The sequence below is a fragment of the Erpetoichthys calabaricus genome, chromosome 2 (assembly GCF_900747795.2).
Source record: "Erpetoichthys calabaricus chromosome 2, fErpCal1.3, whole genome shotgun sequence".
NCBI lineage: Eukaryota > Metazoa > Chordata > Cladistia > Polypteriformes > Polypteridae > Erpetoichthys > Erpetoichthys calabaricus.
Window position 1 is genome coordinate 64,607,527 of NC_041395.2, and position 22,322 is coordinate 64,629,848.

Below are 22,322 nucleotides of genomic sequence, written 5' to 3' on the forward strand. Positions count from 1 at the left end.
CAGCTAGTTCTAATATAATACATTTCATGGGCTTAATGCTCAAGTGTGCACATTACAGTCTGATGACAGAAAGTTTCATTAGATTCATATTACACGCACACACAAATTTTATCTTTAAATGCTCTAGAGGTTTTTCCTTTACAATGTTAAGCAAATTTACATTCAATAATAAAACATACACTAATATTAAAAATAAGCCAAAACTAAGTGTTTTTGTATTCAGTTAAGATGTTATCCTTGAAATGCTATGGAAACACCACTTGTTTTCCTGTTTTAGATTTTGCCTCCCCACACATAATATATAAAATAAGCAAACTCAGAGTTGTATGTGGAAAATAAATAAATTGTAGTTGAAAACATAAATTAAATATTACAATCCCATTTTACTTTATAGCCCACAGGAATCAATCATATTTTACTATGCATGTATTTGAGATCAAAAGGATATCTGGAAGGAACCAAATGAACCAGGTGAGAAACATCAACAGTATCGATGCCAGCAGGAATGCAGGGACTACAAGGTTTTGAATATGAACATTGATGAGCCACCTAAAAAAAATCAATTTGATATTTACTGCAAAAGCTTAGCTATATAAAGCAAGGCATTCTGAAAACTATGTATTACTACCGAATAAAGACATTTCTTTTTCTGTGTTAGACGCAGAAAATTCAAAATACCTCTAACAAAACAGTAAATACATTTACAGCACTGATAAAGCTATAAAGTTCCTTTCTAGCCCAACACGTTATTTTTGAATGGCACAGACAGCTTACTGTTGTCACTAACAAGTATCTAAAGAGGAGAAGATTAAAAACATTAAAATTTACATCAATAAATTCTATAAAATAAATATAACACATGCAAACATTTCATACTGTTCCAAATAATTTGAACAGTGTTACACAATAGCAAGGAGGGACACCTGAAAAAAATCACAAGCAAACAAAAATGAAAGTTATGATTAAGTGTAAAGCTTCCAAACTATTGATTAAAACTACAATTGAAAAGAATGAGAATGACTGTGATTTCACTTATATCAAGCCTCAGCAATACACAAAATTCCTGCTGCCATTTTTTAAATTTTTTGCTAACGACTGGAATTTGGTTAAGATGGCAGATGGGAAAAAATGTGAATGTGCAAAGGGTTATTAAAAATGTTTTTGGAATTCAAGAAGGCCATTTTACACAAGTACCATATTTATACCATACATCTGAAATACATGTATGCTCACTGCATAATAATTGCATACAGATCTTTTAAAAGATTTCAAATGCATGTTATTGTTGTAAAGTTATCTACTGTTGCCTTATTATATTTGCAAATCTGAAGGAGCACTCAGTAAAGATCTTTACATAAAGATAAACTAAAATGGACTCAATGTTTTAAGCCAGCACATATTGGAGGATATTACATGCATATCATATACTATCCTGAAAATGTACCATTCACCCTAGTGCAGACATTATCATGATATGAAATAAGTATCCTGTTGTAATTAATCTGGATAGGCCAACCACAAGTGAAAAATGATTAGTTTTTAAGTTAAGTTTATGCATTTGTTGTTAGGCTGGAAGAGTTTAGTTCATTTTCAATCATCCTCCAGATCGCATGAAAAGTGAGTTTCTAAACATTTATACTGCTTGTTTTAGTATTCCATAAATTGTATTTCACAAGATCAGTTTGGTATGTTCACTTCTTTAAACAGGAAATATGTGAAGTCTTACAGAATTTTTATTTGAAATGAATGTTAAGTAAAGTTAGGTAAGAATCTACTAGTTTATTTTCAATTCTAGCATTGTGCAATGCAGTGATATTTGGTTCATTAAATGTTGATCTTGTAAAGTTGTATTATTTCCTATGGCTACTCTTGAGATAAGTTTAAAATATGCAATACTGCTCAAGTAGTACTCCATCATTTATGTGCTTGCAAGACAAAGTGCACCCTTTATTAAAGAGACAAGGCAATAATGCCATAATGAAGGCCTTTGTGTGGAAGGAAATGCATGATAGAGCCTCTAATCTTGGAAAGATCTCTTTTAAATCTGAAGAAAGAGCTGAGAGAATGAAGGCACTTAACAAACCTGGCTACAAATACAGCACAACTGACAACTTCTGTTTTTTCTGTCTTTGGAGGTGATTGTTATTTATACATTCATCTATCCATTTCTATTACCTATCTAATCTAGTTCACGGCTGTAGGGAGTAAAAAAAAAAACTATCCTAGCAACAGCCAAGCACAAAACAGAAATCATGCCTGGATGGGTTGAACACATCTATGCTCTTTCATATCAACACCGTTTAGAAAGGCCAATTAACCTAACCTGCATGTGGATGTCTTTGAAAAGTGGGTGGAAACAAAAACCCATGGAGACACTTGAGAGAGCATACAAACTCTATAGAGACAGTCACCAGGCAGAAAATTAATTATTTATCTTAAGGAATTAATCACTAGTTACCAATTGCTTGGGGTAACACAATCATTTGGAGATGAGTGTTGAATTGTAAGCTTTGTTGTTTAAAACCCAATGCCATATTAAATGGAATGCCCTACCTGCCCAAATGTAACATCATAGTCAGTTTTCATTGTACAGTTCCACTTTGAATCTTCTAAATTGGTGTATATGAGTTACAAGCTATGAGTAGGACTGCAAAAGGTGGGATTAACAAGTAAAATAAAATTAACAAATAACACATGAGGTTTACATATATGTTCAGTATTTTAGCAAGCTAACATTGACAATAGGCCATGGTTATAGTGCTGAGGGCTAACTGGATGTATCAAAAGTACTACGTAAGTATTATTCTTCGTACAATATTTGTTTTTTTTACCTCCCAGGGGCTAAAATTACTAGTTCACTGGATCAATTTATTCTTGAATATACCATAGCATTTTCAATCTTGTTTAATTCTGAGGAGGGTCTAGTGAGCTGGAGTCAAACTCAGCGAGCATAGGGCAGCAATGCAGGAACAACATCTGGACAGGGCGCCAGTCCATCACAGGGTAAACACACACACACGGACCATAGCCAATTTAGGAAACCAGAGCACTTGGAGGAAACCCATGCAGACACAGGGTGAACATGCACATTCCACACAGGAAGGACCTAGGACATGAACCCTTGTCCCCTTATTGCAAGGCTGCAGTGCTACCACTGCACCACCATGAACATACTACATATTGTGCATGAGTAAAACATTCCTGCCATAGATCAATTCCTGCTTTTCCTAATGACTTGGCTTTTGTTTACATTTTCATTTACATCATTTAGCAGACGCTCTTATCCAGAGCGACTTACAACAGTGTTTGTTAGTTTTTTTTTCGCATACCCCTTGGGGTCAGAGCGCAGGGTCAGCCATTGTACAGCGCCCCCTGGAGCAATTACAGGTTAAGGGCCTTGCTCAAGGGCCCAGCAGAGTAGGATCTCTTTTGGCACTGACGGGGATTCGAACCGGCAACCTTCGGGATACCAGCGCAGATCCTTAACCTCAGAGCCACCACTCCGCTCCACTTGTTGATGGTCATTGCAAAACACAACTTTAGAGGAAACCGTATTCTTTTGAATTCAAACAGGTTATCAATAAGAATAATGAGATGTTTGGGTAGAAATATAACTTCACCTTGTAGCAGATCATGTAAAAGTGGTAGCTTCAGTTAGATATGAATATAATGTTTTGATGTGTAATCTTGTGTTGCTACAAAGTTTTGGAGGGTTTAGATCAACAGCAATATGCACTGAATGACGGTTTCCATAAACTTATTCCATGAAGCACTGACATTTACAGGCTACACATTTACGTGGGCAATGGAATGAACTCAGCGTTTTAAGTAATGTGCAGATAATAACATGTGAAAAGAAATAATATCGTTAACTATGTACAGTGTCCACCACCTCAAATGTTCTGTCTGTGGGGAACTGCTTTAGTTACAGTATTCAAGCATTTAAACTAACCGAGGCATGCAGTCTCTACCCGGATTATGTTGCATTCAGGGCTTGAAGTGGGTTGGCACACTGTAGCAGCACTTCTCTGTTTCTGCGGTTAGAACTGGAGCAATGTTCACTTGAAGTGAACACCCCAGTTCTCTGCAATGTTACATGTATTTTACCATCAAGAAGCCCCATTCCCCACACTTCTTGTTCTTTGAAGTTTATGTATATGAGAGCACTCGACAATTCAGTCAGGATTGAATTTGAATGTATTTTACACTGCAATGCGAGGAGTAAGTTGAAGCCAATGGAATAAAGAGTGCTGTGTTTAACCAAGGAGGCCACTTTCTAACCATGTCTGTTGAGTTTCACCTAACTATCCTTCACATCTATATTTTCATGAAGCTCACCACCTCATCTCTTTTTCCAGTGCATGGCTGCTCTCCTTTTTCACTCACTCATTTTTCTGTGCAATTATAGTGTCAGCTTGAAGAGTGGCACTGTTCTGCATAAACTGCATGCCTCATTTCTCTGTGCCATAGCAGCCTCAGCACTCAGCTGTAAAAAAAGGACATGCTGACTAAGATATCCCACTCACTAAAGCTTTATTACTGACAAATATTGAGAAATAAAAAACATGTGTTGGATAATTTTCTTTCTTCTGTCACTTTCCCAAATTTCAATTAAATCTGTCAAAAAAATTTTGAGATTTTGGGTATTTGAAGACAAAATCAAATTTATTTATAAAATCACATTTAAAGATGGCAGAAGTTGTTGGAAGAACAAAAAGTGGGTTTTTAACCGAGTCTTAAAAACCTCAATAGAAGGAGATCTGATGTGGAGCAGCAGATTGTGCTAAAGCCTAGAAGAAACAATTGAAAAAGCCCTATCACCCCTAGACTTCAGTCGTGATCTTGGAATTGCAAGGAATAGTTGAGCAAATGACCTCAAAGCCCTTGAGGGCCCTGAGAGGGGATGAAGAAGATCGCAGATGTATTTGAGGGATGTACAAAGCCTTAAAAACAATCAAATTTTAAAATCAATCCAAAATCTCACAGGTAGCCAATGGAGGGAGGCCAGAACAGGTGAGATATGTTCTCCTTTTATAGTTCTGGTTAGAAATCTAGCTGCTGCATTTTGAACAAGGTGAAGGTGCAACAGGTGGATTTGGGCAATCCCACATATTGGGAATTGCAAAAATCTTGTCAAGATGTAATAAAAGCATGAATCCTTATTGCCAAATCCTTCTGTGAAAGAAAGGATTTTAATTTTGAGATCTGCCAACAGTGGGTAAAAGCTGGACTTTAGCTCCATAGAGATTTGTTGGTTGAAACTTAGTAACGACTCAAAGATGACACCCAGGTTCCTGACATCATTATGAATTTTTGCTGTCAGCGAGCCGGACTGCCAATTTCATTAGCAAAAGAAGTAGGGCCAAAGATAATGACCTCTATTATATTTTTATTCAGTAGGAGGAAAGTTTGCACCATTAAAAGTTTAATATCATCAACACACTCCATCAGCTTTTTTACAGATGAAGCAATGTCAGGGCTAACTTTAAGATAAAGCTGGGTACCATCAGCATAACAATAGTAATTGACGCCTGTTTTTGAAATATGGACCCCAAAAGGGAGCAGATATAAGGCAAATAATAAGCAGGCCAAAATAGAGCCTTGTGGTACACCTTGTATGAACGGAGCTGGCTGGGAGAAATCATCACCTATATTAACCGACATTGAATCTACCTTTTAAGTAGGACACAAACCACTTCAATGCACATCCCTGAATGCCAACTTCACACTCAAGCTGTTTTAACAGAACCCCATGGTCCACCATATTGACTTGACCATATCAAAAGCTGCTCTAAGGTTCACCAGGACTAAAATAGCACAAGGACCCGAATCGAAGGTTAATAAAACATTATTAGTCACCTTCAGCAAAACAGATTCTGTACTATGAAGTATTTTAAAACCAGATTGAAAAACATCACACAGATTGTTTTCTTCCAGATATGACGGTAATTGCACATAAACCATCTTTTCCATAATTTTGGATGGGAAGTGGAGCTTAGAGATAGGCCTATTATTTGAAAGCATAGTGGAATCCAGAGTGGGTAGAGCGTGGAATCTTCAGTAGTGGCTGAACAATTGCATGCTTGAAATTGTCAGGCATTTCCCCCACTTTTAAACAGTTATTAATTACGGCCAAAACAAGTGGACTGATGCCTGAATGAGTGAATCTTTAAACAGGTGTGCAATGAAAATATTGAGGGTATAACTGGAAGGTGTCAAATGTATGACTATATCAGCTAGCTGGGAGGAGGAAACTGGTTGAAACAGTGTAAACTGGCTATGCACTATCCAAGGGAAGCTGGAATCCACACACTGTGATCTACACCAGGATGGTGAATGAGTCAGTCAGCTTTGCATTATACATGATTTACACATTTAGATTTACACATTTAGATAAAGCACTTTGAGCTACTTTTTGTATGAAAATTTGCTATATAAATAAATGTTGTTGTTGTTGACTGGAGAAGGTGGTGAGCTTCTATTAGACCTACAGAGAGGAAAAAATAACTGGAGCATGAAAAATAATGTTACAAATGCAAAAACATCAGAACACTGATTACCCGCAGCAAAGAAAAAATAATAATTAAAAACGTTGATCTACGTATCTGATTTATTGATTGTATACAGTTAATTTTGGTATTTAAAATGGTAGGATAATCTATTTTATGGGTATACATAGATAAAATGAATAGGTACTTGCTAATAATAAATGTGTAAATAAGTGAAGGTAAAAATATTGTAACTGTTCTAATCAGAATAAATAAATGATTAATAGTCATGCAGTGGTTAGAACTGCTGCCTCGTGGTTCTAGGTATGAGGGTTCAGTTCTCACCCTGGACACTAACCTGCATGCCTGTACCGCACTTACATATTCTACTCAAGGTCGCAATTGTTTTCTCCAAGCATCTCAAAGATATGTATGATAGGTTATGCAGTGCCTGTAAATTGGCCCAAATGAGCAAGTGTCAGTATGAGTGTGTATCATCCAGGGCGAGGTCCTGCATCCCAATGCTCACAGGGTAGTACCCAGATTTCCATTGATTCCGTAATGTATTATGTAGGTTAAATAACGGATGGGTGAATGGAGAGATGAAGCTAAACTGTGACTGTTTCTGTTTTTCTCTTCTTTGTTGTAAACTGGCAATTGTTCAATGATAAAATTAATGAGCTGCTATTGTTCAGTTACATTTCTGTGATTCAGTTTCAAACTGCTTTCTTTTCCTTTCAGTGAAAACATATCAGTGTCTTTATGTATACTCATTAAGTAATACTTAATTAGTTAAGTTTGTTACAGTATTGCATTTACAGCACTCTGCAACAGTGAAGAATGTTATACAAAAAAAACTGAATTGAAATTAATTTAAATATTAGTGCAATTAATTTAAATAGAATATGTATCATTTTAAATAGAAAAGATGTAATTACAGTAAAACCTGAGATGCAAGTTAGATAATGTATAGCAGAATACTTTAGCTATTTTTCCAAATTAAATATTTTACATACCTTGTAGCAAGATTAACTATGGCAAACAAACATGCAAATAAAGTTCCTTTGAGCAACCAAGATTCTGTATTCATGTCTGCTATGTATCCTGCAGTCCAAAGCATAAGAACACAGAGTCCTGTCATAAAAGAGAACTGAAAAAGAAATTAAAATATTTGCTTAGAAAACAATTAGAAATAATTACCACATAATTACCACAAAATTAGAATCTAAACATTTTTGCTAAACACTGAACTAAGATTTTATTTTTATTTTATTATACAGCATTTATGTATTTATGACAGCAAAACACAAACATATAATTAAGTCCAAGATGTATGCTTACGGTAAAACTGATAGATTGATGATGTCTATATTTTATTGCTAGGTAGGTGCTTTATTTATTAAAATATAAAATTGCATGAAACGAATGAATTATGAATCCTAGTAAATGCTGTGCATGCACAAAATACAATAAACGGCAAAAAGTGAAAGTTGAATAAAGCACTTAACACATAATTAATAGACCTATGTATAAAGTTAGGAACTTAATCATAAGAACATGTAAAATTTCACAAACGAGAGGAGATCATTCAGTACATTAAGCTGTTTGTTTAGCTAATAGCTAAGCTGTCCAAATGTTACATCCTGGTACTTCTTATATGTTGTTAAAGTTTCTGCTTCAACTACAGGACTTCAAAGTTTGTTCCAGGTTCCCACAACTTTTCTTTTTGGTTTTAGTCTTAAAATTCACTTCACCTTAATTTCCATCAAGGCCCCCTTCTGACTGACCATATGAACCTGAACAAGTCACTTAATCTGTTTGTGTTCCAGTTGTGAAAAATGAATAGAAAATCTAAACAAGTCTTCAAAATTTTGAAAGGTATTTTTGAAAGGTAAAAGTGATTAGAGAATCACATACTTGAAGACAATGAGACATATTGTCAGTCTTCCATCCAGCTTGCCTGCACTTCTTTTTGCCTATGAACTCTGCTTGTTGTTAGATTACAATTGTCTTCTGGTTCCTCGTACTGCTTTTTAACCCATGCCTGACTGATCTCTAATCAATCGTCAACTTTTAAAAAATGGTTATTTGCATACTTATCTAAGAATATTTTTCACAGATGTAGACACGGGTGAAAGTTTGTTCTTTCCTAATGCTATGTGAACCAAATTTACTTGTCCTAGAGTGTATATAAACACAGGGAACTCCAGTTTCTGTATTACATCTTGCCTGAAGAAGGGGCCTGAGTTGCCTTGAAAGCTTGCATATTGTAATCTTTTTAGTTAATTTTGCTTGACTTCTCATTACATTCATAATGGCTAAAATGGTTCAACATCCCAGAATCAAAATTATGAAAGGCTAAAAAAAATTAATGTTAAAGATTTGTTTTTAACAAGGTCTATGTCCTTTCACTGATACAAAGTTTAGAATTTAAAGGCCTTTTCCAAATGTAGTTTTTTCTAATTTTGGCCGACATGCAGTTTTTATTTAAGAGGAACATGCATTTAACAGCTCACAATCATACATTTATTAAATTACCAATAGTATGGGACTTGAAAACCATTTTTACTTGTCAGATTGATTTTTACTTATTGCTTCCTACTTAAGACAGTTAATACTCTATATCGTCAAATCTTTATTGAAATACAACAGTCAACATTTTAAAGAGAAGCACAAACCATTTTAAAAAGTATTAAATTAATAAAGCTAAGCCTGGCACCCAGCCAACCTGCCACTTGACCTCCCAATTGTCTGGGAATAATACGAATGTACTATTTGCCACTTCAAAGTCACTATATTTTTGTGAACCTAACAGTAAGACTTTATGTTTTGAAATTTATTGTCAATTATGAAAAGTCTTCAGTTGACAATATCCATAATTAGTGTATACTCCTTCAATCTTGTACAGATTTACATTTTAATCAGAAGCAGTCATACTCAAGCATACCCACCCCCTGACGTCCGGTAAAGCCTAGGAAAACATCCTCCTTTTACATACCTTGTATTTCTGAAGCCTTTTCACAAAGGGATTTTGTATGTGGCTTCTTTCCTTCTTCACATGTGTTAGCATGTGAAGCATCAAGGGATTCCGAAACTGGTGAGCCAAATCAATTGGTGTTTCTCCCTATAAAAATGAATCACAGAAATACAATTGAAATGAAGTGCTTTCAGTTACTGACTGTAAAGTTAACGCACAAGTAGAACATGTTAACTTAAAGAACATTCTGGCTAAAAAAAAATCAATACCAGTAATTAAATTCTTTATATTACAAATATGAAATCAGCAATGTGACTGATATCAATAAATCAATCTACTAGAATTTTGTAGCTAGTGATATGAAGAGATGGTCTCTATTCCAGAGAAAAGAAGACAGAGGCAGCTACATTAGTTCGTTACATGACAGTGCAATTAACATGGGGTGGTACTAAGGCACAGTGGGCAGCGTTACAGTTATGTAGCACTTGGACCCTTGTTCAAGTTGTTGTACCCCATATTTTAATTACACACTTTCACTACATAAGAAGTAGACTTACACTACTAGTGTTCATGTATGCAGTCTAATGTAATTTAATGCAGAAATACTTGTACAAGATATTGTAATAACCCGGGTGGTGCAAGAGATGACTCTTTATGTCGATTGCTAGTGTGAGGCAGCAGCAACATGTGCTCCCAGCTGCTTGGTCCCTTTGTCCACTCATACATGTCACCCGGCTCCACCTCACTCCATTCACCCAGAGTAAAAGGCAACCCCTATGTCACACTATTCCCCAAACTCTCTTTGAATTGACCGAAACCTAGGGTATAAATCTGAGGTTTGCTAGCAGACCAGTTGCTGGGAGACACATCTTAAATTCTCTCCAAGTTCTGTGTCTGGGCAACCCTACTACACCCTGCTCTCAGGGCCGTTTAATGGTCAGTTTCTTCAGTATTCCGTGGCCACCTGAGGAGTGTGCTCCACCCAGGTCTGGACCCTGAGGTCTCTACAATATTTTCTTACTATTTTGACTGCCATATTTCTTACATTTTACAAAATGGTGCCATTTAATTTGCTGCTTCCCAAATTCTGTCAAATCATGTATAGTTTCATAATGCTTTAGACCAGTGGTTGTCTATCTGGAAGATTATGCAAGGAGTTTTGTGGTGGAAACACAAAAAAAAATAAGGAGCTGCAAGCAAAAGCAGAGAGAAGGAGAGAGAGAACCAGTTGGAGTTACATAAAATCCTTCTGACTTTTTAAGGCAGAAAAGCTTTCATTATTAAATTTTACTCCTTTATGGAATTGGTTTAGAAATAAAAAATACCTGATTCATACTTGCTTTGATCAGCAGTACATATTCAGTTAAGAAGTAGTTTTAACTTGTAGTGTAATGTATTTAAATGAGGGATTTGAAATGATAAAGGCCTCGCATATATCCTCTGATTATAATGAACATGACTACAGTTGTCCATCTAAACGTGCATCCATTTTATAATCAAATAAAAACAGAATACTTAAGTGCTGAAATCAAATCAGCAAATACTACCTTTTGTAATTAGTGCAATTTTTGAAATCAAACTAATGTTTATTACTATAACATAAAAAATACACCAAATTTGATGAAAGTACAAACAACAAATATTTGAATGGTATGGAAGCGAATGGAAAACAGCCAGCAGTTATGTTATTTTTCTGTCAGATTTATTGGCAAACTCACAGACACAAGAGATAGCAAAGTTTGACCAGTTATGTGATATAACATATATATATATATATATATATCTATATATATATATATATATATATATATATATATACACACAGTGCATCCGGAAAGTATTCACAGCGCATCACTTTTTCCACAATTTGTTATGTTACAGCCTTATTCCAAAATGGATTAAATTCATTTTTTTCCTCACAATTCTACACACAACACCCCATAATGACAATGTGAAAAAAGTTTACTTGAGGTTTTTGCAAATTTATTAAAAATAAAAAAACTGAGATAGCACATGTACATAAGTATTCACAGCCTTTGCTCAATACTTTGTCGATGCACCTTTGGCAGCAATTACAGCCTCAAGTCTTTTTGAATATGATGCCACAAGCTTGGCACACCTATCCTTGGCCAGCTTCGCCCATTCCTCTTTGCAGCACCTCTCAAGCTCCATCAGGTTGGATGGGAGGCGTCGGTGCACAGCCATTTTAAGATCTCTCCAGAGATGTTCAATCGGCTTCAAGTCTGGGCTCTGGCTGGGCCGCTCAAGGACATTCACAGAGTTGTCCTGAAGCCACTCCTTTGATATCTTGGCTGTGTGCTTAGGGTCGTTATCCTTGTGAAAGATGAACCGTTGCCCCAGTCTGAGGTCAAGAGCGCTCTGGAGCAGGTTTTCATCCAGGATGTCTCTGTACATTGCTGCAGTCATCTTTCCCTTTATCCTGACTAGTCTCCCAGTCCCTGCCGCTGAAAAACATCCCCACAACATGATGCTGCCACCACCATGCTTCACTGTAGGGATGGTATTGGCCTGGTGATGAGCGGTGCCTGGTTTCCTCCAAACTTGACTCCTGGCATTTACACCAAAGAGTTCAATCTTTGTCTCAGCAGACCAGAGAATTTTCTTTCTCATGGTCTGAGAGTCCTTCAGGTGCCTTTTGGCAAACTCCAGGCGGGCTGCCATGTGCCTTTTACTAAGGAGTGGCTTCCATCTGGCCACTCTACCATACAGGCCTGATTGGTGGATTGCTGCAGAGATGGTTGTCCTTCTGGAAGGTTCTCCTCTCTCCACAGAGGACCTCTGGAGCTCTGACAGAGTGACCATCGGGTTCTTGGTCACCTCCCTGACTAAGGCCCTTCTCCCCCGATTGCTCAGTTTAGATAGCCGGCCAGCTCTAGGAAGAGTCCTGGTGGTTTCAAACTTCTTCCACTTATGGATGATGGAGGCCACTGTGCTCATTGGGACCTTCAAAGCAGCAGAAATTTTTCTGTAACCTTCCCCAGATTTGTGCCTCGAGATAATCCTGTCTCGGTGGTCTGCAGACAATTCCTTTGACTTCATGCTTGGTTTGTGCTCTGACATGAACTGTCAACTGTGGGACCTTATATAGACAGGTGTGTGCCTTTCCAAATCATGTCCAATCAACTGAAATTACCACAGGTGGCCTCCAATTAAGCTGCAGAAACATCTCAAGGATGATCAGGGCAAACAGGATGTACCTGAGCTCAACTTTGAGCTTCATGGCAAAGGTTGTGAATACTTATGTACATGTGCTTTCTCAATTTGTTTATTTTTAATAAATTTGCAAAAATCTCAAGTATACTTTTTTCACGTTGTCTATAGGGTGTTTTGTGTAGAATTCTGAGGAAAAAAATGAATTTAATCCATTTTGGAATAAGGCTGTAACATAACAAAATGTGGAAAAAGTGATGCGCTGTGAATACTTTCCGGATGCACTGTATATATATTATATATATATATATAGATGCATTTATTTTTCTCTCAGGTCAAATAGTATTACTGCAAGTAATTTAATGTATAGCATCCTCCATTTCATTGTGTTCCATTCATGCTAACAAAACCAGAACACAAGTCTACTATGAAAAATATAATTTTTCTTTAATAATATATTTTTAATTAAACATTTTCATATTAAAAGGGGCAAAATGATAATTTTTTATTTAATACAGACATAATGTACAATGATTCACAAACATGTTATAGAGCAATATGATGTGGAAAGAGTAAGCTGCATGTTTAAATTAATTTTTTTCATACCTTTGCATTCTCTGCATCTGGGTTAGCTCCTGCTTCAAGCAAAAAGTGAGCAGCATTTTCATTTTTTGACAAAACTGCCCAATGAAGAGCTGTGTTTCTGTGTAGCTTATCTACAGCAGTAACTGATGCATTAAACTTCAAAAGAAAATTTGTTGGCTCTGGTCTACAAAGTAAAAACAAGGACAGAAATATAACTCATTCTTACATACATTGGCCTTATACTGTATTATCGACATATAAACATAATTACTTATGTTTACTTTGATCATTACACTGATTTTTTTTTAAATATCTAAAATCTTTTTTAAAAGATAAAACATTTAACTTAACATACAACTTTAACTTTAAAATATGTTCTATAAGTATATTTATTTTCACATTTTTTGGAGATGAATGCTGACGCTACCCTAGTATAAATTTCAAAAAGGCACATAATCATAGGTATATTACAGAATGTAGCGTTCCTATGCTCTTGGACAATTAGGGGCTCTAAGTTGTATCGTTTCACCTTCCCATTTCACTGCATTCAGGTGGTTTTTTTTTTTGCTGTCAGAGTGTTGGAAAAATGTGAGATAGTTGTTGATTTGTTACTTGGTCTGCCAAAAAAGCAATTAAAGATAAATGGCATTTTTTTGTGGAAATAAAGAGCAAAATAAACATCACTTCACTTCATTCCAAATGCATTTCGAGCACACAATGGCATTTTTGGTTGACTAGGTTATATGTTTTATTTTAAACAATTGACTAAGATGAATGGTCAGCGTTAGGTCACAATTCGGACAATTTGGGTATTTTTGTTTTGTTCAAATATTCTGAGTTGCAATTCTGACTTTACTGAGCATTCAACATGATATTTCTGACTCAACAACTTGGATTACCATCTGTCCAAGAGCACATCAACACAGAAGAAATCGCAAAAGAGCATTTACATGTGACAAATTATACTTTATAAACAAAGCATCACCAAATACCAATGAAACACTTGGCTGAGTATTTCTGTTTAACTTGTAACTATCATACTCTATTTTATTTTTTAATTTAATTTTTTTAACTTTAGAACTGTAACTCTTACCCAATGACCTTGTGTGCAGCTAGCATTAAAGGAGTCTGTCCATATAAGTTTGGAGTGTCAATATTCTGTGAAAAAACACATTGTTTTCCATGAGTTACAATTTACTGAGTATTATTTATTTCATTCTTTAAATCCCACAAATTAAGGCCTTCAGTCTGATTTCTGGTAGTCTCCTAAGTGGGTCAACATTTTGATAATAAAGGTTTACATTATTAAATGTACCCCATTAATTTAATAACAAGGTACAAACAAAAACAGAAAAGTTGTAAATGCTGTACAGCAATTGCACTGATAATAAATATATATACAGTATATTATATATATATATATATATATATATACACACACACACACACACACACACACACACACACACACACTGAGGTGCCAGTCTATGAGAATTGAACACTTGCACACAAACTTACTCCCTCAAGCTAAGCCAATTTATAGATACCAATTAACATACTAAATATGCCTTTGGCATATTGGAGAAAACCTGAGTAACATTAGAAAACTCATAAGAACATGGGAAAATGATCTGTAGAGCTGTGAAGCAGCAGAACATCAATTCTAATATCATGTTTCTCTTATGTACTGTGTACTATTAAATGCTTTAGTTAAATCATTAATATAATAATTTATTCTTGCTCAAATTGCAAGCAACAATGTATGATTAAGTGGATAATTACATTAATATTCAAGTAAGGCATACAATATAGATACAAGTGAAATTTAAAGTGAGCAATTTTTACCTGTCCTTTTGAAAGAAGGTAAGCTAAAATTGGCATATGCTGAAACTGGACTGCAAGGTGCAGACCACTATATCCTTCACCATCTAGAAGAGTTGGATCAGCTCCGAATTTCATTAGCATTATAACCATGGGCAAATGTCCTTGTCTTAATGGAAGAAGTAAATTGTAAAAGAAGAAGGAAGGTCACAGGTGAACATGGGAAATGCATACTTTCATAAAACAAATTATACCATTCAACTACTGCAGTATTTATAAAACAATGTTATTCACAACACATTAGCATTATTTTAGAAATTGACAAAGTTACTCATTGCAATTTGGATAGAGGTATCAAGAACAGAATACTTGTGTAAAAAATAAAACTTACTATGTTTTATAAAGGAATTCAGCTGACCATCATTTTATCTCAACAGCAATACTGTACAAGAATCTCTGCTTCTAAAATTGAAGTTTTCGGTATGATCAAAGTATTTAAATATTATGGGTAATGACATAAGAACTACTATAAAAAGATACACACTATACTAGAATTCAGCATAGATAATAGTATGTTAACATGTCAGAGTAAGTTTTACCTTATAGCCCAGTGAAGGGGAGTTGAATTTAAATCTCCACCAAGTTGGTCAATAATTGCGCCTTTAGAAATATAGTACCTATTTATGAATGTAACAAAAAAAAAATCACAAATAAAAATAAATTCTTCCTGTATATTAGTAAAAGCATGCAAAAATTAAAGCATAATAAGAAATCAGTGAAAATGTTATCACAAGTATTGAACATTTATTCAAAGTACCAAAAATATATAAATAAGCAAAGGGAATTAAGAAGCTTACTTGACAAGTTCCTTTCTGTTGTTAATAGATGCCCAGTGGAGGAGAGTAACATTTTCTTTATCCGGTTGCCTGACATCATAACCTGCCTCCACGAGTTCTTTACATCTGTCAATTATCCCGTATCTATAAACAAATGAAGAATTTCATATCACAAATATTTGCACTTCGTATTGATTACAATATTGACACTTATTAGACTAAAACTAAATGAAAGGCTAGATTATGTGGTATTCTTTTGCCTTTTTATGCCTATATAATAAACATTCACACCTTAGTATTATGCTCTAATGCTTATTGTTTATCATCTGTTTTTTAAATACGTTGTGCTTTCCTCAAACTGTTGAAGAAGTTTTACATACACATTGTCAAACATGAAAGCATTGTATGTCTCTTATGGAGGCTTACGGAGGGGAGTGGAACAGTTATTCATGCAATTTCCATTTCCCTCTCTAGAATGAGAATCACCAGAAGGACCCGTGGGCTAGCGTCACTTCTGTTCTGTGTCTGGCTCCACCCCTTCCGGCAAGGAAGACTGAAACTGCTGTACAGTACTCCCAGATAGTGGGTTCAACTGACCATCAGGTGCTGCAGAGTGTGGAAGGCTCTTTCTGTGACTAAATTCTATTCAACAACCAGCCCAGCTCCAGTCTATTTCTTTTGCAGTGTTCTTATTGCCCTGGTTTCTTTTAATTAAAATTTCAGATTAAACAGGGTCTCCCAGTTGGAGCCCCAACCTTTATAATGTCTACTTCTCTTACCCCCAAAACAAACACTGCCACACACACAATTTTAATATATCAGTGAACAAAAATAATGTTTTCTCAGACTGCAGAATCTTTATTACATTATTAAACTCTCATGAAGACACAGACAGGGGTAAGGATTACTGTTTTAGACATTTTTTTATGGGTTCTTTCTACATTTATTTTGTCTTTTTGTCCAAATCCTATAGTCTGCTGGGCAGTTATCTTGCTTACTGATATTTTTTCAGGTGAAAAACAAGAATCATACTCAATACCAAACTAGTCACTTTAACACAAAGAATGGCAAAGAATTTCTTTATTTCACAGGCCTCTTATATATCATGCATGATTACCACGCTCTGCCTAAAGAAGACTAAACAACTAAACAATGCAAAAAGCAAGCCAGTAAACAGATATTGCTTGCACGCTGTTACAATGTCCATTTTGAAAAATAATAAAACATCTTAATAATGACGAACTTATGCCTACAATAAATCAGAGTTCAATGTAAATCCTATATTATAAAACATTATTTGGTTAATTCAGGGAAAAATAAAAATGTAGGTGGGCAAGCAGGGATACGTTAGGTTAGGGCAGACAAAGAAAGTTGCCTTTTTCCACATTTTATTTTAAAGTACAGGCACTGAAAATGAAAGCACTTTTTGCACAGTTGATGACTGGATTTGTAGTGTAATGATGATTATAACTAAAATGGCTGAGATCTATTGGGGTTTAAATGCAACAGTATTAATGTGGCGTCTTTAGTCAATGTTATCGAGGGACCAAAAAACATGGAATTTTCAAAGGAAATGATTCAACTGGAAAAACGAATGTGCCCCAACAATCTCCCAAAAAAGTGCTAGATAGAATTTGATAACAGCATGATCACCTCTTTGCATTGTCCTATGTTGTTATGGCTTCAAAAAAGATAAAACAAAGGAGGACAACTTGATATTTTAATTTCTTTTAACTTTCAGTTTTCATAATATTGTTTGTATATTTTACTAGCCTATGCTCTCAGCGTTCACACAATGGTATTTATTCATTTACCTAGGCTTTCATTTACCAAGTCAAAAAGTAAAATGCACACATGATAAGTTACTTAACAGGAGCACTGCATGGGAAAGGTGAGGATAAAAAAGTTTGAATTTTGTCAATTCCCAATAAAACAATTCTGCTGTATATGTTTCAAATTTATCTTAAAACACTGAAGTCATTAAGGAACAATTCTCGATATATTGAAATTACAGAAACGCAAGTAACTATTTAAAAAATAGAAAGAATAACATACTGTGTAGCTTTAACTATATCCCAGTTCTTACAGTCTTCCATAAATGTCATGCTGTCTGACTGCTGGGTGAGGTCATTATTCATTTGATCCATTTGTCCACTCTGTGCAAAGAATCCACTTCCATGTGCATGTCCATGTCCATGTCCGTGTCCGTGTCCATGCTTATGCCCATGTGAGTTCCACTGTTATGAAAATGAAAACAACTATTGTGATTATGTAAATTTTTGCTGAACAAAATAAGCAAATATACAGATAAAGCATTCTAAACTGATTTCCAAATGTATTTTAAAAATTATTTTCAGATTGCTAGGAAAGGAAAATGTATTAATTTTTTAAAGCCACTGATTTGAATTCAAGTTGGTGGCTTCTTGGTGCAGTGGTTAACAATTCTGCCTTACGGCTCCAGGTGGTAGGCTTGGAAGAGTTTGCACTTTCTGTCTGTGTCTGTGTGGTTTTCCTCTAGGTACCTGGTTCATTGATTGTGCAAGATATGAATATTACTCTACTAATATTTCCATTCAGGGTTGGTACCTGCTTTGCACCCGATGTTTCCAAGAGACTCCTACACCCATCCATTTATTTTCCTAACCAGGCAAGAGACACTCCTGTGAGCCCATACTGAAAAAGTGGGTTTTGAAAATAAAAAAACATTTCTACTCACATAACTTTTAACTGGAAATTAAGTTAGAAAATGGATGGGTGATTGAATCACCATTGCACATTTATAAGTTCAGTTACTTGTGAAGATTAATGATTGCAAAGGGTCAGAAAAATCAAGGACACATTTTATTTAATTGTGAGGTGCTGTGTCATAGTTTCTCTGTTGACCACACCCCTTTACTAGAAATCGGCCTCTCTCAGCTCACACACCTCAAATCTAGAGCTGCACCACCTGATTGGCAACAGATGAGAACTAGCCAGTTATTGCTCAAAATGTGCAATCAGCAAATTGAAACATAACTTGCCACTCCCTAGCTGGTTTTGTGATTTGGGTGGATAAAAAATTAATAGACATGAACACGCAGTGCACTTCTGCCAGCAAACCAAATGGAATAAGGTCTGCAGTGTGGAAACAATTTACATGTTTTCAAAGTTCTAATGCAAGTGCGCCTGCAGATAAAGAAAAAGTGTCACTTCTGAATGTGTCAAAAACAGGGCATTTCTTCCCATCTGTTGGCTGTAAATATGGCATAAATAAGTCTGGAATTGACATTAATCTATGTATATAAAAAGTGTCTGTCTGTTTGTTCCCTGTACAATCCTACATCCTTCGATCGATCTGGACCAAATTTTGCTTAGTTGCTAACGAGCACCAAACGGATAAGATAAACTACTTTGAAACTCATAATTTTGACACTGAGGGTCCCAGTGTTTTTTTTCCCATTCTAGACCACCTGCTGGCTCAAAACAAGTGCAACATCTGAACAGACTGAAGCTAGACTAACAAACAAAATGATCAGAGGTTAGCGTTACTTACCCAGGAAATGCAGTGTGTTGTTTCTCTCTACTATAATATAAAAAGGAGTATTATGAGCTTTTGCAGGGGGCTGTTGGATGAGGCTTGATTGATAGTGGAAGTGCAGTGCAAAACAAAAGAGAATCAAAGGGTTGTTGTTTAACTCCTGCTTTAACATTTTTTTCATAATTTAAGCATTACACACTGATCACCTTGAAGTAAGAGGATGAATCAGACATGTCAGCATTCATGTTTACAACCCAGCAAGGAATTACAGCAATTCTGGATTTCAATTAGAGCCAAAAAAAATGCATTCTCAACTCACAACAGCAGAGACATTGATAGAGAGGCAGTGTGGATGACAACTAACAATAGGGTCAACATTTATAAAACACATAAACCTTTGCTTTTTTTCCTTAATATCATTCTACAAATATAACTGGGAAATGCCATGTACTCTGGCTACTACAATTAGAGTCAGTAGTAAAAGCAAAATCGCAACAGTTTTTCTGCTGATGAGCCAAAAGCTGTGAAGACGGTGACCTAAATGCATAACTGGATAGCATTTGACCACACTGAAAAACAATCAAAATGATAAGAAACTATTATAACCCATACATATGCAATGAGAATATGTACAGTAAATCCCATAAACTGACCCTGCTAATCTAATGCATTTAACACTTATGCCTATAGCATAAATGGATAATCACAGCAGAACAGCTTAGACAAGAGGAAAGATTTTTAATTTGTATAGAGAATTTTCATTATGTATGAGTAGCTGTTCGGGTCCTCAACAACAACACACTGTTTTGTCATGTGGTGGGTGCAGCAACACACTGTACCTGTGAATGCTCCCCAACCCGACCTGACCTATTCGTAGCATTTGAGAAATTTAATGAAGTAAGATTTCCAATAATAATAAGAGCTTTTAATGTTTTATTAAGTAGGAACTTTGCAAGAGTATATATGGGAGTGAAGGACAGTGTTTGCCACTGCGCCATAGTTGATATCACATGTAATATTTTCATACTATTTTACATCGTTGCTTTAGCATGCACAGTTGGTGGTGGTTATCCGATATTTGTGGATTTCGATTTTCTTGGAAATTACACTCATGAAAATTAATGATGACTGAATCATGTTAAGAACTGTTTTAGTAATTTTGTAGATTTCCTTTTATACTGAAGTAATTTACTGTACTGATAATAAATAAACAGTACTGATGTCACATAATTTTGTGCAACAGTTCTTGGTAATGTGCCTGCACTTTAGAAGCTGTTTCCTGCTTGGCACTCTGTGAAGTGGTGGCTTGGACTAATCTATGCAAAACCAGATTTTGTTCAACTGCCACACTGATTCTTGGGTTTTTGAATTCTTTCCACACCATAATAATAGACCAGTGACGTCAATGATTTATATGAATTTATATTTTTATTGAAAATGTGTGGATCATTTTGCACCCTGATTTTTTTTCATAGCTCCTGCATGAAAGAGAAGATAGAAAATGTTGAAAATTCTCTTTAAGGGGTGCTCATACCAGTCAAAAGTGATTTCAATAATTGCTCAATGAACTGAATTGTATCACAACTGGATTTGGTCTATGGATTAGGGAATACTAATAAATTGGCAATCACAATTAGCCAGAAGAAAACCAATCAATGCAGCTCTACTGAAATTCTTTTCATAGTTATTTTTCTTAGTAAGTCACTTTGGATAAAAGCATCTGCCAAGCAAATAAATGTAAATGTTATTTTTGTGTCATTATGCTGATTATAGTCCTTATGTTCTCCTTGTACCATCACTTTTTTGCACTCTGTATTTTGGTGTTTAACAATAGTTTAACTAGTCCTTTTTTGTGCTGTTCCTTCTCTTAAAATCTGCATATTGAGACACAACAACTCTTCCGTTTTGAAAAGATCAAAAGTTAAATAAAGACTGTGGATACAATGCAGACCACTGGTCAACCAGCTCCCAAGTGAGCACATAGTGGACTGCCACACCTCAGTACTGGGGCCAGATAATCCATTGAGCCACAACTCTGAAAGTTCAGATAAGACTAAGTTGAACAAAGAGCATTTCCAGAAGTTTAGAGTACTAGGGTGTTGTACCGTGTTAGCCATTATGGAAGTAGTGAGAAGTCAAGAAGAATAACACCTTTAATTGGCTAACTAAAACAATTACAATATGCAAGCTTTCAAGGCAACTTAGGCCCCTTCTTACATCTTGCCTGAAGATTACAGTATTTGTTATTATTTTTCATTGCTTAGTTAGTTTGTGACATCATTTTGATGGGCTTCATTTAATGGTCATGTGTTTTAACTGCATGTGACAATTATATTATGTAAAAAGTTGGCACTATATGATGAGTATCCAGGCTTTAGATAAAAACTCTAAAAATCAGTCTTGCATTTGTAAACCCTCTTGCCTGTTCACAATTATTCTTCTAACTATTACCTTATTCCACACACCTACCTGGATGGCCGCCTCAAATTGGGATCCGAGTGCTGCAGTGCAGCAGACGACACCTCAGCACCACACCAGTTCTGATCCCCAACAGGCCTGACCCCACTGGCTCTCTGATGGTTTTGCCTGTTCCAGGGATGGGGATCCCGAGGGCTTCCCTCCATGAAAAGCCCTGGACCAGGCCAAGGGGATGCCCAGGTAACACTTGGGTACAGCAGATAGATGATAATTTCTGGAGGGTAGGTCGGGATCGCGTGTCTGCCTGGGTTGCAAACCAGGATCCCGAGCTGTTTCGTTGTGTAGTGGGTGCAGCAACGCTCTGTACCAGTGCATGGTCCCCAACCCTACCTGACCTATTCCTTTGGCTGCATCTTGGCCAGTTTCTCAGGAGAAATCTATGTCATTTTGGATTAATATTTTTCACCTTGCTCACAGCAAGTTGAGCTGCCATATCTGCAGTGGATGTT

The 22,322-nt window shown here is 35.8% G+C and overlaps 1 protein-coding gene across 1 annotated transcript in view; it reads right to left on the reverse strand.

The window, feature by feature from the left end:
* zdhhc13 (zinc finger DHHC-type palmitoyltransferase 13) overlaps positions 1-22,322 on the reverse strand; it is a 52,163-nt gene that overhangs the window by 23,646 nt on the left and 6,195 nt on the right. Inside the window, exons 2-10 of the mRNA XM_051922997.1 lie at positions 17,934-18,115; positions 15,900-16,022; positions 15,642-15,719; positions 15,067-15,211; positions 14,315-14,379; positions 13,243-13,405; positions 9,487-9,612; positions 7,505-7,638; positions 447-549 (exon numbers count right to left, since the gene is read on the reverse strand). Coding sequence (XP_051778957.1) covers positions 447-549; positions 7,505-7,638; positions 9,487-9,612; positions 13,243-13,405; positions 14,315-14,379; positions 15,067-15,211; positions 15,642-15,719; positions 15,900-16,022; positions 17,934-18,115 — 1,119 coding nt within the window. The remainder of the gene's footprint in view (positions 1-446; positions 550-7,504; positions 7,639-9,486; positions 9,613-13,242; positions 13,406-14,314; positions 14,380-15,066; positions 15,212-15,641; positions 15,720-15,899; positions 16,023-17,933; positions 18,116-22,322) is intronic.